This window comes from Eleutherodactylus coqui, chromosome 10, assembly GCF_035609145.1.
Source record: "Eleutherodactylus coqui strain aEleCoq1 chromosome 10, aEleCoq1.hap1, whole genome shotgun sequence".
NCBI classification, from domain to species: domain Eukaryota; kingdom Metazoa; phylum Chordata; class Amphibia; order Anura; family Eleutherodactylidae; genus Eleutherodactylus; species Eleutherodactylus coqui.
The window spans coordinates 52,424,645-52,442,480 of NC_089846.1; the positions used below are offsets into that span (position 1 = coordinate 52,424,645).

The following is a 17,836-nucleotide window of genomic DNA, read 5'->3' on the forward strand; positions in this document are numbered from 1 at the left end:
ATGACATCAGGAAGGGAGAGAATTTGATTACGTACATAAAATTTTGACACTAATTCTTTTGCGCTTAGAATTGAATAATCGAGTTGGGACCCATTAACTTTTCCTATTTATGACATATTCAATGCTCGTGCCAAATTTCCCGTTTCTATGACACCGGAAAGTGAAAAAATTACATTCTGCACGTAAAATTTCGACGCCAATTCTTTTGCGCTAGAATTGAATAATCGAGTTGGGACCTATGAACTTTTCCTATTTATGACATAATCAATGCTCGTGCCAAATTTCACGTTTCTATGACACCGGAAAGTGAGAAAATTAGATTCTGTACGTAAAATTTGGACGCTAATTCTTTTGCGCATAGAATTGAATAATCGAGTTGGGACCCATTAACCTTTCCTATTTATGACATAATCAATGCTCCTGCCAAATTTTGAGTTTCTATAACACCGGGAAGTGAGAGAATTAGATTCCGTACGTAAAATTTGGACGCTAATTCTTTTGCACTAGAATTGAATAATCGAGTTGGGACTAGAGATGAGCGAGCGTACTCGGAAAAGCACTACTCACTCGAGTAATTTGCTTTATCCGAGTAGCGCTGTGCTCGGGTCTGAAGATTCGGGTGCCGGCACGGAGCGGGGAGCTGCAGGGGAGAGCGGGGAGGAACGGAGGTAAGATCTCTCTCTCCCTCTCTCCCGCCCGCTCTCCCCTGCTCCCCGCTGCGACTCACCTGTCAGCCGCAGCGGCACCCGAATCTTCAGACCCGAGCACAGCGATACTCGGATAAAGCACATTACTCGAGCGAGTAGTGCTTTTCCGAGTATGCTCGCTCATCTCTAGTTGGGACCGAATTACTTTTCCTATTTTGGAGATAATCTATGCTTGTGCCAAATTTCAAGTTTGTACGACATCGGGAAGTTGGAGAACTTTTGGCGAGTCAGTCAGTGAGTGAGTCAGTCAGTCAGTGAGGGCTTTCGTCTTTATATATATATATAGATGGAGGAGAATGGGAGAAGAGTTTGGGAAATATTTATTTATTGGAGAATGGTAGAAATAAGGAAAAGGGGGTGGGGAAATATGATTTATGTTTTAGAGAATGGAGGAAAAGAGGAGAAGGGTGGGGAATACATTATTCATCTATTAGACGAAGGGAGAATATATTTAAGGAGAAGGGGGTGCGAGAATATGTTACTTATATATATAGTAAGATAGAGGAGAAGGTAATAGGAGAATATATAATTAATTTATCTATTGGAGGATAGAGAAGAAGAGAGGAGGGTATGAGAAAATATATTATTTATCAGAGGAGAAGGGGGTTTAGAAATATGTTATTTATTTATCTATAAGAGGACAAGGGGAATTGAAAAGTATTTATTTATCAGTAGAGAATATATTTTTTCAATTATGTATCTATCGGAGGAGAGAGAAGAGAGGAGAGGATAAAAGAATATATTATGTATTTCTCAGAGGAGAAAGGTATGGGAACTATATTATTTATATTTTAGAGCATAGATAGATCTGTTGGAGGATGGAGGAGAAGCGGATATATTATTTATTTTTCTATGTATCTGGGGATAGAGTAGAAGTGCATTGTGACATATACAGTATCTATCTATCTATCTATTTATCTCATATCTATTAGAGATGAGCAAACCTACTCGGCCACGCCCCTTTTTCGCCTGAGCGCCGCGATTTTCGAGTACTTCCTTACTCGGGCGAAAAGATTCGGGGGACGCCGTAGGTGAGTGGGGGGTTGCAGCGGGGAGTGGGGGGGAGAGGGAGAGAGAGAGGGCTCCCCCCTGTTCCCCACTGCTATCCCCCGCTCCGCCACGCCTCCCCCCGCCCCCCGGCACCTCCCGAATCTTTTCACCTGAGTACGGAAGTATTCGAAAATCTTGGTGCTCGATCGAGTAATTACTCGAAAAGAGTATATTTGCTCATCTCTAATATCTATCTATCTATCTATCTATCTATCTATCTATCTATCTATCTATCTATCTATCTATCTATCTATCTATCTATCTATCTATCTATCTATCTATCTATCTATCTATCTATCTACCTTAGGATGGGGGAGAAGAGTAGAAGGCAATGTGAGAATATATAATTTATTTACTTACCAGAGTAAAATAGGAAAGAGGGATGAGGGAATATATTATTTATCTATCAGAGGATGGAGGAGAAGGGATGGGGAAATAAATTATTTATGGATCGATTTATTTATAGGAGAGGAAGGAGAAGGCAATATATTAGTTAATTATAGGAGGATGGAGGGGAAGTAGAGAAAGGGATTGGGATATAATTTTTTGTGCTATTTGCTCTGAAACATTAACCAGTCTGCGCAAAAAAACAATATATATTATAGCAGAGACCTGACATGAAGTTCCAGGGCCCCAATGCAAAACCTGTAACAAGACCCCCAACTATAATGCTTTGAGGTTCCACAATGAAGGTTTCATGAAGTTGCAAAAGCTTGATTTAACAAATTCCAAATCTAAGTCCTGTGAAATCACTGTGCGTCCTCGAATATGTAACAGCAAAGAGGAGCGCCGAGCTGCACAAGCAGAGAGAATGAGACAACGAAGGGACCTGCATGTTGGTTTGCCCTGGGAATTTTGTGCATACGAAATAGCTGATGCCTTTGCATCATAACTATTATTCCAAATTCCACTGAACAATTTTCCTGGGCGTGTAGTATATATATGATACCTGAATACCCTGGTATAAACCGGCATTACACTTGTCCTTTGGAAAAAGGCCTCAAAGCCATAACTCGAAAAAGGTTGAGTGGAGTTAATAGTGACGTCTCAGCTCATCCTTTCACTTCGTGGCAGGCTCTCATCTAAACATCCTCCAAGCTCTGGCAGCCATCGAGTCACTGATTAAAACAATGGGAATCCAAAGCAATGGTCTTTTACAAGTGGCAGATGGGCCGACATGTTTTGATCAAAATATGTGCTAAGAACCTTGCATTTTTATGTGGGTAGTATATATATTTATATAACAGTTTTGCAATTATATTCAGATTTTAAATGTGTATGAGTGTATGAATTGTAGAAATGTTTAAGTGTTGAAAATTGTAAATTGAAGTTGCAATGTTATGTTAAATAAGCAGACACAAAAATCTGGATAACAACAGGTTGACACTTTTTAATAACAGTTTTTTTTAAGCAGAGCAAGAAATAAAATCTTTATATATAGTGAAATATATATCTGAATATGTATATATATATATTTATTTATATGTATATATAATATGGTATTTATATATTTATTTGTACATACATTTTACACATGAAAGTTTCCTTCCAGAATTTTTTTTAGCTATTAGGATCACACAGTTTGAGTTTACAGACATAAAAGATTCACATGTAGGATTCAAGTCGACTGCCAAATCCTATAGTTTGAGTTTACAGACATAAAAGTTTCACATGTAGGATTTCAAGTTGATTGCCAGATCCTAGTTCTAATAAAATATTTGCTTTGCTGTCATTTTTGTATTCTGCTTTAAGGACTTTTTTTTTACTCCTTCCACATGCATTCTACCACAAATACTGCAATGACACGCTATCATTCGACCTTTAGACGTTACATTTTCTGGAATCCACACACCACCATTTATTACATTGTGCAAACGGTAAATATACCTTGTGGCAATATATAATGTCATATACTATACAAAACATTATTATAACATTTTGGAAATTTGAACATGTAATGTAACTATTTTGCTGCCTGATGTCCAATGCCAAATGTGTCAATAGAATATATTAGGGCTCATGAGGATTTGTTTAAAATGGATTAGTGATGGATCCTTTAAAAATGGAAAAAAAATATGACACCAGGGTCTTATGTCTAAATTTTTCATGCTGGTTTAACCATATTTTATATCTAACAGTATAGTGGCTCAGTGGTTAGCACTATTGTCTTGGTTCTGGCGCTTCAGATCTAAACTAGGGCAACATCTGCATGGAGTTTGCATGTTCTTTCTGTGTTTGTCTGGCTTTCCTTTTACACGCCAAAAACATACTAATAAGCAAATATAAATTGTGAGCCCCCCTGAAAACAAAGTCAGCGTGAGTAAAAAAAAAATGGGTGTAGGCGCAATCTTCTTAAAGAGAAGCACAAGACATTGAGCAAAAATTAACCTAAATCTTCTCTATTTTTTTATTGCAAACCAGCATGCATAAACGTGTTTCAGGGCTGTAGCGCCCCCTGCTCAGTAGTGTTTCAGGGCTGTAGCGCCCCTTCCTCAGTAGTGTTTCAGGGCTGTAGCGCCCCTTCCTCAGTAGTGTTTCAGGGCTGTAGCGCCCCTTCCTCAGTAGTGTTTCAGGGCTGTAGCGCCGCTTTCTCAGTAGTGTTTCAGGGCTGTAGCGCCCCTTTCTCAGTAGTGTTTCAGGGCTGTAGCGCCCCTTCCTCAGTAGTGTTTCAGGACTGTAGCGCCCCTTCCTCAGTAGTATTTCAGGGCTGCAGCAACCCTTCTGTAGTGCCCCTTCCTCAGTAGTGTTTCAGGGCTGTAGTGCCCCTTCTAGTCTTTCAGGGCTGTAGCGCCCCTTCTAGTCTTTCAGGGCTGTAGCGCCCCTTCCTTAGTAATGTTTTAGAGATGTAGTGTCTGAGCAAAGCTGTGGAAAGGGCTCTACAGCCCTAACTAAATTTAGCCTAAGGTTTCATGCTTTTTATAAAGAAGATTGCGCCTACACATATTTTTTTAACCTCATGCTGGTTAGTATATACGTCCTCTTTCAAAAGTTATGACTTTTTGGGTTGGCTGCATCGGTCAAAAACTCTATTATAGTCCCCATATCCTTCCCTGAAAAGGAAACATTCTCTATGAAGATGCCTGACTTTGCCTCCTGGGTATTGCTCCATTCTCTTCTTTTTACTACAATTTTTCAAACCCATGGGAAGAGGGCAAAGGGCCCGATGTGACTGATCGCAATCTTTGTACAACGCTGCAAGTGTGGGTTATATAAATGAGGAAAATAAATGTACCCAATGGTGTGCCTGTATTTTTTTTTATCTGTTGTTACCGTAGTTTTTAACACTTTGCACCAATTTCTTTTCGATTTTGATATTATATAACTTGTTTGTTTTTCTGTTGCGTTGCGATTATATTATTGTTTGATCTCCACTCATCTAATTTTAAGGAGGTAAAAAAGAGCAGTTTTTTTAATATCATACTCCCTTACCTAAAATGTGTATTTATAATACATGTTACACATATAGGAATACCAAATATGTGGTATTATTTTATGTTTTCTATCAAATGTATTATAATGGTATTACAGCAAATGATGCCTGCTTATCGGAGAGTTCCGGGTACTTGGTCATGTACCATCTCCATAATGATGCCAGTGATCATAGTGCCACAATTACAGGCGGGTAAGTATTACCTCTATTGTGGGTAAAATGTTTGAAGGGATTCTAAAACATGCTACATCTAGAGGAAAGAAGATTTCCTGTAAGAGCAGTTAGATTATGGAACTCTCCTCTGCAGAGGTCATTGTGCAGGAAGGGGAAGAAGTCATCTGTGATCACTAACTGGAAAGGTGGATCCTATGATACCTATGTATAGGCATTACCTTTCATTATAATCTTGCTATGATGATAATAACATGATTGCTGAAAAGTTTTCCTCAATAGTTGATGGCAGGGGTCCACTGCTCCAGACCCTGGCAATCAGCTGATGTCAGCTACCACATTTACTTAAGCAGGCCAGATGATAGCCTCATCCGTATTGGGGTCGGAGCCAGAAGTGCAATAGAAGGTATAGCTCCTATTGATTCTTATGGGAGCATAGCCTTCTATTACACTGCTGGACGTCCAGCTCATGGCAGTGAGTGCAAGGGCTGAGATCAGCTGATTGACGGCTGTCCCAAATGGCAGACTCCACCAATCAACTACTGATGACCGTTTTTCTGATGACCTATTCCACAGATAAGTAATCAATAACGTTAAAGCCTGGAATACCCCTTTAACAGAAAAAAACTTCTTTAGGCCTTTCAGGTGAACGTAATTTTCGCACAGCTAGAAGCTGTGCAAAGCACGCTTCTATAAGGAACCAACAGGTACCTGCAGAAGCATTCACATGAAAGAATCTTAAGAACGCGAAATTGCACGCACTTTCGCGTTCATGCAAGTGCAAACTCACATGTTGCCTCCGAGGTGCGGGAAAGATAGGACATGTTCTATTTTTGCTGTGTGTTTTCCATTGGCTCCTATGGGAGATTTGAAAGCACTCAGCCCGCAGGAGCTGAAGCAGCCCTTTAACGCGATCCTCACAGTGCTATTAGCAGCGCTGCTAACAGTGCAGAATTTTACTCTCGTCTCAAAGAGCCCTGAGGCAGAGGGAAGTATGGCCCTGCATTACAGCTCCATACAACTTACAATATTGTCACGTTCATGAGGCCTTAATCCAAAATTTATATCTAAACTTTGATGGTTTAGAAAAACTAGGCATGCAAAGTCAACAATGATATTTGTAGCCCATTCATAATTTGTCATATTGCTAAATCAGTAGGTTGGGAATAACACTAATAATAGTGATAGATGATAAAGATAAACAGAGATTACATAAATAAATAGAGATGAGCGAGCATACTTGTCCGAGCTTGATGCTCATTCGAGTATTAGGGTGCTTGAGATGCTCGTTACTCGAGACGAGCACCACGCGGTGCTCGTCTCGATTAAACGAGCACTGACCATTGAATTCAATGGAGCCGGCAATACAGCCGGCTCCATTGAAAGCAATGGGCTGCTGGCAAGCGCGGCATGAATTTTCGGGAAGTGCTTAAAAATATAAGCCCTTACCTGAAAATCATCCTAAAATGTGTAAAAAGTAAAAAAAAATATACTCACCTTGTCCCGGCAGAACGATGTTAGCCCATTGAATTCAATGGAGCCGGCAATACAGCCGGCTCCATTGAAAGCAATGGGCTGCCGGCGATCGCACAATGAATTTTCGGGAAGGGCTTAAATACATAAGCCCTTCCCTACAATTCATCCAGAAATGTATAAAAATAAAAAGATATATATACTCACCTGGTCCCGGCAGACGGAGTTCAGCTGCAGCCAGCTGGCAGTTCTCCTGAACTGCTCTCTGTAGTATTCAGCAGCCGGGGATTTAAAATCCCTGCCTGCTGAATGAGCTGCCTCTGATTGGTCACAGCCTGACCAATCAGAGACAGCTCTCACTCACACACATTCATGAATTCATGAATGGGTGAGTGAATGCTGCCTCTGATTGGCTCAGCGCAGCTCTCAGCTGAATGACAGCAGTTCAGCACCACAGTGCAGGGGACAGCAGGAGAAAACAGGGCTGAGCCCCGGCAGCTGAAGGGAGGTGAGTATCTATTTTTTTGTTTTTTAAATCACTTTTAATTCATTTCCAGGGAATGGCTTATATGTAAAGCCCTTCCCTGGAAAAGAATTCAGGTGTGACAGCGGACCATTGTCTTCAATTGAGTCGCCGGCAGCAGCAGCGGCTCCATTGAAGAGAATGCCTGCATTTTTATTCTTTTTTACACAAAAATCTTTCTTTTTCAGGTAAGGGCTTATATTTTTAAGCCCTTCCTGAAAATTCATACCGCGCTCGCCGGCAGCCCATTGCTTTCAATGGAGCCGGCTGTATTGCCGGCTCCATTGAATTCAATGGGCTAACATCGTTCTTCTCTGCCACAGCTGTTACAGCTGTGGCAGAGGAGAACAATCTTAATGCTGACATAATTTTTATTTTTTTTTAAACATTTTAGGATGATTTTCAGGTAAGGGCTTATATTTTTAAGCCCTTCCCGAAAAATCATCCAACGCTCGCTGGTAGCCCATTGCCTTCAATGGAGCCGGCTGTATTGCCGGCTCCATTGAATTCAATGGGCTAACAGCTGTGGCAGAGGAGAACGATCGTTATGCTGACAGTGGGGGGGGGGGGGGGATCTCACTCTTGCCACTATTGTGGCTTAATAGTGGGACCTGGGGGCCCGAAATGCAGCCCTGCATGTTGCTTTTCGCCTGCCCTATCCATTTCTGTGTTTTTTACATGACTTTGGTGATTTGCTAAGATTTTCACAAATGAAAACCTTAGCGGAGCACCAGTCATATACAAAAATGCTCGGGACGCCCATTGACTTCAATGGGGTTCGTTACTCGAAACAAACTCTCGAGCATCACTGAAAGTTCGACTCGAGTAACGAGCACTCGAGCATTTTGATGCTCGCTCATCTCTATAAATAAACTATAATGTTTCACTGGCTATAACTATAGAACTACATTATTGTAAGCACATGCTAAAATATATTCTGTAGGCTTTACATCCTTTTGATGTGAAGGAGTAAAATCAACGATAACCACATTTTAAATTATCAATTAGATTTCCTTCATATCTAATCATTTAAAAGTTGATCTCCATTGAAGAAAAAACTGATCAATTCATCCAGTGTGGCATAGTAGAAACTGACTGGCTTCATAGCACAGATCTGCAGGGGATGTCATGTGCTCATCCCAGCAATGCTTGTAGCAATGCTTCTAGGGAAGAACAGCTCCATAACACAGCATACAATGATTTATGCCCTATTCCCTTCTAGCAGATGCTGTATATTCTGACAATAAAACTTCTGAAAGGAGGTATAGGGATGGGGAGGTATAGACATGGACCTGTAGAAGTCATCGGATGTTCTCTTGTCCAATTATATTGGGGATTGTAGAAATTCAATAGTAGACTACCACTGCAACCTCTTCCGTTCCATAAAACAAACTCTTGAAAATCAAATATTGTATATACTCGGGTATAAGCCGACCCGAGTATAAGACAAGTCTCCTAATGTTACCACAAAAACTGGGAAAACTAGGTGCCTCGAGTATAAGCCTAGCTAAACTAGGTAAAAAAAAAACAACACAATACTCACCTCCTAGCCAGCGTCTGTGTCCCCGGCGCGATGGTCTCCCCGGTGGTGCTGCAAGTTGCTATGTAATTCTCCCCGCTGTCATCTCTCTGCTTGGCTTTGACTTTCCCCGCTGTTAGCAAGTAAGTGCTGTGATTGGATCGAGCACCAGCCAATCACAGCCGGCACTCGATGAACCAATCACAGCCATTCAGTGATGTAATTCACTGAATGGCTGTGAATGATTGAGCGGCGGCTGTGATTGGCTGGCGCTTAATCGAATCACAGCGCTTACTAACACAGCGCTGATCATGGGAGAATTCAAAGCCGAGCAGGGAGATGGCAGAGGGGAGAATTCTCAAGCAGCTTGCTGCACCGCTGGGGACACAGATGCCGGCTGGGAGATGAGTATTGCGGGTTTTTTTTTACCTAGTCCCTCACTCGGGTATAAGCCTAGGGGGGCTTTGTCAGCATAAAAAAATGTGCTGAAAAAGTCGGCTTAGACTCAAGTATATAAGGTAGTTCGATTTTAAAAAAATTTTTTAAGTCCACAGCTTTCACATGACTCTGGTTTCTGCCAATGTGTATTGTATCAATGTGTGAGGGGGTCTAGAAAACATTATATTGTATGTAATCTAAGCATATTTAGACCATTTCCAAAGCCTAGCTTTACATAAGGCTCCCTGTCCACGGGCGAGGCGGAATATCGCTAGTGATATTCCGCTGCCCGGGAGCAGGGGAAAGAACTGACAGTTCTCTGCGGTAGGCCTATCTAACAGATATGCTGCACTTTGAGTCCTGCGAGCGGAGAATCGCTATGATTGTCCACTAGTGGACAGGAGGCAGCGCTATGGAAAGCGTGCACTGCGTTACTCGCGAATGGATGGACAGGAGCTCCAAAGGGATTACAGTACTTCAGAAAGTTATAGATTAGGCGCATAAGCTTTCAGCTGTAAAAGAACATTTTTCCTATCAAAACATAAGGCAAGGACATGGCAAAAATCAGGTTATCCATTCTGTTATTCTTTACATGTTCACATTATGCAGAATAGTTAAACTGTAGGCACATTTTTACTAATATAGGTAAAACAGAAACAATTAAAGTACTACTGTGACAAAAGTACTATCCAGTTACACAAGTATATTCCCTAAGTTTAAAACATACTTTGAAGTTAGTTGACTGACTCTAATGTGACCATAGATTAGTGATTACTTCTTCATGTCACAAAAAGTGCCTATAGTCAGCAGTAAGTGTCTAAATCAGCCTTTTAGGAGATCTAACATCTCTAATTTATGGCCAGTTTAAATCCATTCCTTAGTAAACGTTTGTAATCAAGATTCTAATTCACTTATCTAGTATAGAAACACATCCCAGGTTTGATGGTAAAACCAAGCACTTTGTATGACACGTCATGTGCGCGGTCACAGCGCAGCCCAAATCCAATTCTACACACATATAATGATTACGTTTGATCACAGAATTTTGTCTGTACCCTTTTTTTAGTCCGCTAAGATCATGAGCTGGCAATTGCTATAATGGGCTTTAATATTTATATTTTAGGTTTGTTATATGTTACATCTTAAAGAGACTCTGTCACCTTCGTTTTGCACCCCTCTCTGAGAGCACTATAAGGTAATGACAGTCATGCTGATTGCAATGATATGCCTGCTGTGTAGATCTGTGCAATACTTTTGGAAGAACTTGCATTTTATCTGTAGCAGCCAAACACATTGGACTAGTCCTCCATACTCATGAGTAACGCCCAACTCACCCTCCAGCCACTGCTTGACAGCTATTTCCCTATGCTAATAGGCAGATGATGGTCAATCATTGGCTACAGGGCAGGGTAGGTGTGGCTATTTGCAGCTTATAAATATTTAAGTCTAGTCCTCTGTGTCTGGCTGATATTAATAAAATCCAAGTTTCTCCCAAACTACTGCACAGATTTATACAGCAGAACTATCACTGTAATCAGTGTGCCTGTCACTATCGTAGGCTGCTTTCACACAAGCATTTTATCATGACTATTTTGCTATGATAAAACGTCGGCCGAAACCCCCGACCATCTGAAGCATTGGATTCCAATGCATTTGTTCAGATGGGCGATTTTTAAAAATGCTGGCTGAGAAGATAGGTCTTGACTGATCCTTCGCTGGAATATGCTGGCCTGTCCCATAGACCCCTATGGGAGGCTATGAGAGCTGCCAGAAAAGGGAGGTGGGAGGGAGTTTAGCAGCAGCTCCCATAGGCTGAGGAGGGAAGGGTAGGGAGTTTAGCACAGTAGCTCTGCTAAGCTCCCGTCCAATCCCATGCCCTCCGCTTGCTGACAGCTGGCAAGGGGCGGAGAGGGGGAGGGAAGGGGGAGGGAGTTTAGCAGAGCTGTACTCTCTCCCCCCAGCCGACGGTATTCTGGTCTGTGCGTATATATGCTTCAGCCCTGCCATCTCAATGGGTGTAAAAATGGGAGATGCAGCCATGACTTGGTAGATGCAGCCATGACTGCCTCTCATTCATGCAATTTTTGGCCCTGGTGCGTGTGGCTGAAAAGCACAGCGCCCGTGGAAAGGAGCCCTTATGCTGCTCTCAGAAAGGGTTGCAAAAAGATAGTGACAGATTGCCTTTAAATACATAAATAAGTAGAAAAATAGACAAAATTAAAATTTTCTATTCTCTATATATACATATAGAATATATATATAGTTTGGGCCGATGCTCATGCTCAAAGTTTTTCAGTCAAGGGAATAATATGCATGCTGCACCTACTTTCCATCTTAGTTTGGGTTTCTTTTTAACTACAAAAATCCATAATTATTAGAAAGGAATAGGTGTGGAACTAAGAAAATCACAGTGGGATGGTAGCTATATACATAGAGGCAATACTATTGTTACATTTTATAATCAGATGTCTTGGTGTAGCATAGTAACACAGAATTCTATTCATCAATGAACTTTGATGAACGTTATCAATAATATACAGTCATAAGCACTTAAGAATCTCACACCAAACTAGTTTTTTCCATATGCATATTAAGGCTGGTAGTATCCAAAAGGGATATTTTTATAGTTTTTCGCACACAAAGTTCAAACATGTTTAATGGTTTAATTAGTAGCTTTCTATATTACTTGCTCATTAGGGTTTTTATAGACCGGGAAAAGGTGCTGACTGCTGTAGCCACTGAAGCAGATTGCTTAGCTAACTGACCTACTACAGTTTGGCCATATCCAGCTGTCCGAGCACTGGATTCCTCTGCTGCTCTGAGCAAGAATGTATAATTTCTCACCACTTCTTCTACTTTGCTTAACAGTTCCTGACGTTGACTTTCTGATCGGATCACAAACACCAGTTTTACAAAAGTCTCTATCAAGCCACAAAGAACCTGAAAGCTAGAAGTCACTGCAGTTAGCATATGTTCTGGATTCTTATCAACTCCAGCCATTCTCCTGCAAGATGCCCTGAATTCTTTAAAGCGCAATGTTAACTCTTGTTTGCGTTGACTAAGATGCACTGAATTAAGCTTAGGTGCTCCAGTCTCAGTGCTTACCAGGCACTGGCGCAAAATTGTAAGAAGTTCACTGGTGTCAAGTTGAACAGACATGAAGCCATCAGGTAGGGAATAAGAATGTCCACGTAGGGCAGTGACTTTCGCAAGACTGCCCTCAAAAGTGGCAGTACGGAGATCAATCTCTTGAGTTTGAATATCTTCGGGGCTACTACATACAGTAGCATCCAAGACTTGAAGGGTCTGACTTAAAATAGGTGCATTGTCTGAATTCGCTCGCATTCCTGGAAGGATCTGCATGGGGATAGAGTAGGATAACTCGTCCTTATCATTGTTGTCATCGGAAGATAAGCATCTACGGCAGTTAAAGCAATGACGAAAAGAGCAACATTTTTCCCCTGTAATTGACCCTTCCTCTCCAGGCAACTTGGTGTGGACAGAAATAATGTCTCCTTGCCGTGGAAGAATAACTGAAGTCTTTGTTTCCTCCTTGCTCCCTGATGTGTCTAGCATTTTACTTTTAAGAATCAAAGGATCACTGTCTTTCTTCTGCAGTTTAGTAGAAGGAGGGTTAAAGGTTGCTTCCTTTTTATCTCCATCAGTTATGTTACATTTTGGTGGCAACTTTGAATAATGCACATTGCTCTCACCATGTGTTATGGAGGTGCTAACACATGAAGACATCTTTTCTGTTCCCCGGGACTCAAGACTTGAAGACCGGACAAGTCGAATACCTGTAGGTCCGGTCCCAGTCACTCTTGACCTGCTCCTTAGCTCCGGTTCTAGAACAGGGTTGGGTGGGACACGTATACCTCTTATAATACGTTTACAATCACAGCTACGCCTCTGTTCACGTGACATTCCTGGTACCTTTTGTAGAGGACTGCTACGTACCTGACATGAACATCGTCCAGGTACTAAAGGACAAGGAGCTTCAGAGTGTTGGGCATTCACTTTTCCTTGTGGCTTAAGCAGTTCTTCAAGGAACTCCATTTCATACTGCTTAACCTTTAGCAGCTGTGCTTGTCGCTCATCTGTTTCTCGTCTCATACGTGTGGGGAATGTTGCAGAAAAGAGTTTCCGCAACTTGAAGGGAGCTTTCGTTCTTGGTTTAGCTGGTGCATCACAATCTTCTAGATGAACTGGAGTAGGCACTTTTTCAGGTATTTTTAAGGTTGTTGCCATGTCGGTATCTGGTTTGATTGTTATTTTTGAACTGTCTCGTGTAGGCAACAAGTTATTGGAGGCAGAAGGGATGTTCTCTGTTTTGAGAGTTATCTCGCTTGTTTCCTGCTTTCTTTTGCTCAGGTTTGGTGAAATTATATTTTCTACAAGGGGTTTGGTTATATCTTTTTTTTCAACTATCTTTGGGCTTTGACACTGCTCCTCCAGCGTCTTGGCAGAGCAAGCTTTAGCATGGAGCCTCTCATCATCTGTTGGGGATAAGTGAAGTACATCATGTCCTCTATTACTTGGTTCACTCAATGTTACTGGAGAGGATTCTCCTTGTGACAATTGGCAATCACATAGGCTACCCGGTGAGGGTTTACGTTCCTCAATATCTCTTTCATTTGGAAACGCATAACCTTTCTTGAGGCCTGTCGGAGATGACAAGTTTGCTTCAGAAGAGCCTTCTGTGAAAGTTGATGGTTGACCAGAACTCTTTTTTGAAATGTTGTGTGTGATTTTTGTGGTCCTTAGTGGTGTGGTAAAACAAGGGTCTTCACGAGATTCCTCAGGAGATGTATGTGTGGCTACTTCATTACCTAAATTAAACAGTGTAGTTGAAGACGCATCTGTTGATTCTTGCTGCAAACCAGCCCCTATCAAATGCATTGCAGGCTTTAAGAGTGGGCTAGCGTCTAAGCGACCTAAAGAGTAAGGAGAGGAGAGAACAGCCTGAGCTGTACATGTCTGAATTCTAAATGGGAGATCCTTCCGAGAAAGCAGACTCTCCTTGTTAAGGTGGTGGGCCAGGAAGTAGGCAGTGTTGTGATGCTGCTTCATAGCTGTTACCATTTCTGAAACATCAGTGAGTTCTGAGGAGTTTGTTTCATGACCTGAATCCAGGGATGACTCCGGAGTAATGGTAGCAAGGACAATGAGGCCTGAAAGAAAGAGATATTTTTTCTGTAATTAAAAAGTATGACAGCAAATTATTTCAAATGTTCTGTAAATGAAATTTTATATGTTCACGTGTCCTGATAATGTAAACTATACAGTATATATGCAATTACAGTCAATAGGCTTTACAAATTGATATTTAGCAGTATTATTCACTGTTTTAAATTGTTTTTTAAAATTTCAACCAGATAGAGTGTTCTAAAATGAGAACCAGGCAGAGAAGACAAGACAAATGCATTCTATAGAGTTATGCAAGTATATCATATATTAGGTAAAACGAAAAAAAAAGGTTTGGTAGCCAGTAGAGCAAAATGTAATTGTTCTCAGCAAGAGAAACCAAGTAATCCTGTGGATATGATACCTTTTAATGACTAACAAAAATACATGATGTTATTGTGAGCTTTTGAACCTCTCAGAATTCTTCCTCAGGCCTCAGTCACACGGGCGCATCGGCACCCGTACACTGGCGCCGATGCGCCCGTGTGACTGACACCAGCAGACGGCCGTACCTGAAGACGGCCGTCTCTCTGCAGCGCCGGAGGAAAAAACATGTGACCGGCTTCATTGCCGGTCATGTGTTCTTTCCTCCGGCGCTGCAGAGAGACGGCCGTCTTTAGGTACGTCCGTCTCTTTCCTGCAGTCACACGGGCGCATCGGCGCCGGTGTACGGGTGCCGATGCGCCCGTGTGACTGAGGCCTCAGGCATAATGGAACAGGTCTGTACAAATGGACACACATGAAAAGGCACAGAAATAGGGAGAATAATTTGCACTTAAAAAAAATACCAGACAAGATGAGCAGAGAAATAAATATTTAATTAGTCCACTGGTTAGGAATGTGAGAGTTTTATGATCTCTAAATTACTGTTAGGGGGTCACAGGCATGTGTGTTATCTCTCCCTCAGACCTGCAAATAAGGAAGATGGAATAATATAATACCTCTGCAGCACCACCTATTGGATGGCAGCATTCCTTCAAATCAATGTATGACTTTTTACCAAGTCTGTAAAACATTTTTTGAGTCACGGACACAACATAGAACAGATGAGAGTTCTTATACTGAAGGGCAACTTCAAGTCAAAGCATCACAGAAGAATTTAGTAGTATACATTTATGGCCATTTTGGACAAGTTCAAGAATATAATGAACCTTGGAGTGGGGTTCTTGCATCGGTGGAAAATATGAAATGTCTGAAGAAGGTCAAGAGGGTTGTCGTTAAGGAGAGCATCCAGGGGCTGTGTGGAGACAGCTGGTGAGGTAAGCGGGTCTGGGGATGCCATCGTCTCTCCCCAAGGAGAGCAACCAAAAGTGGTGGTGTACTCAATCATTGTTTTAAAGACTTGGTTTTACTGAAAACCAAACGTCTCTGAAAAGTGAGTAATTCTTCCTCATTTTCCCAGTCGGGTCCTGTGTTTAACTGAACAGTAGCTGCCTGTAATCTGTCTTTTGAGTGATTACTCAGGTGGCTGTTGGCCCATGTAAACGTACCCTTAGAATAGGCAACCTTAAAATGCACCAGATTTTTTGACAGTTGTTCTGTTGAATTGTATGTAGAACTTGAAGATGTCTGTTCCAGTTTTTTTCCCCCAAATTCTAGTCCTCATGACCCCCCCAGCACAGACACTATTAAATGTATGTGGTACAAACAGCTAATCAGCAGAGGTATCGAGAGTTGGACCCCCACCGATCTGATATTGATGGCCTATCCTAAGTATAGCCCATCAATATTGTGATCCCAGAGAAACCCTTTAAGTTTTAGGTGGTGATCTTTCTGTGTCTTGACTGTTTTGCGAGGTTTGGGACTATGATTATACTTGCACATACACTACAGACAAACTTGAGATTAGCAGTGTTGGACTGAGGTACCTACTGCCCACAAGTAGAATTGATTCTGGGGACCCATTCATCCACAGCCTGCTGAAAAAATCTGCATGGAGTTAGCATGGAAATTGGCACGTGGTACAAATTTTATATCCATAGCATGTCCATTGCTTGTTGTGGTATGCAATGTGTAAAATCAGCAGCAAAACCACAGCATTTCCACTTGAAATCCATGAAAAAAATGCACCATCTGGTGTGTTTTTTTGTCATTGTAGGATTTCAGTAGAATCACTGCAGATTACACTCTGGATTTGCTCCGTTAGATGGTTTCATAAATCTCCCTGTCTATGTTGACTATAGCAACCAATCAGAGCACAGCTTTCATTTCTTAGAATGTTTTTAAAAAAATAAAAACTGCTATGGGCAACAAAAAGTTCCTCTTTTAGACAGTTTTATAAATCTGTCCACGTCATCCATGTAATCAACTTTATAATACATGAAAATGCGTTCACTGCCCAATTCCCTTGATATACAATTATTTCAAGTGTGTTAAGGGGTTAAAATGAGTATTTTTAGACATTTTCAAATACAAGACACTTATAACAACACCGGTTGCATCTTCCCCCACAGTGACATTACTGTGTAAGGAGTAGAGATGAGCCAGCACCAAAATGCTCGGGTGCTCGTTACTCGAGTCGAACTTCCCGCGATGCTCGAGGGTTCGTTTCGAGTAACGAACCCCATTGAAGTCAATGGGCGACTCATGAATTCATGAATGGGTGTGAGTGAGAGCTGCCTCTGATTGGTCAGGCTGTGACCAATCAGAGGCAGCTCATTCAGCAGGCAGGGATTTTAAATCCCCGGCTGCTGAATACTACAGAGAGCAGTTCAGGAGAACTGCTGCCGACCACGGCTGAACTCCGTCTGCCGGGACCGGGTGAGTATATATATTTTTACACATTTCTGGATGAATTTCAGGGAAGGGCTTATATTTTTAAGCCCTTCCCAAAAATTCATCCCGCGCTCGCCGGCAGCCCATTGCTTTCAATGGAGCCGGCTGTATTGCTGCATGGTGCTCGTCTCAAGTAACGAGCATCTCAAGCACCCTAATACTTGAACGAGCATCAAGCTCGGACGAGTATGCTCGCTCATCTCTAGTAAGGAGCATTGGCCGAGTATTCATGGTCAGCACTCCATTAATTTCCATGGGGCTGACAGAAATACCCGAGCAGCTGTTGCTCAGGCGTCTCGACAGTCTTATTGTCAATGAATGGACCACTGGTGCGCTTGCATGACCTGCATTCTATTCAATGCAGGAGTGCAGTACCTTCGCAGAGAGGAGGATCAGGGACACGAGACCTTTGTTATCAGGAACGGTGGAGGTCTCAGTAGTGAGAACCCCATCAATCAGCAAGTTATCCCCTATCCTGCGGATAACTTGCAGTTTTGGTACAACCCCTTCAAAAACACACACATTGTATTTGACCTCACAGTCTATTGGCCACAGATCTTATACAT

At 41.8% G+C, this 17,836-nt stretch overlaps 1 protein-coding gene across 1 annotated transcript in view; it reads right to left on the reverse strand.

Annotated features, from left to right (window-relative positions):
- Positions 1-11,993: 11,993 nt before the first annotated feature.
- The window catches only part of FRMPD3 (FERM and PDZ domain containing 3), a 93,468-nt gene continuing 87,625 nt past the window's right edge, over positions 11,994-17,836 (reverse strand). The window contains exon 14 of the mRNA XM_066582039.1: positions 11,994-14,482. Coding sequence (XP_066438136.1) covers positions 11,994-14,482 — 2,489 coding nt within the window. The remainder of the gene's footprint in view (positions 14,483-17,836) is intronic.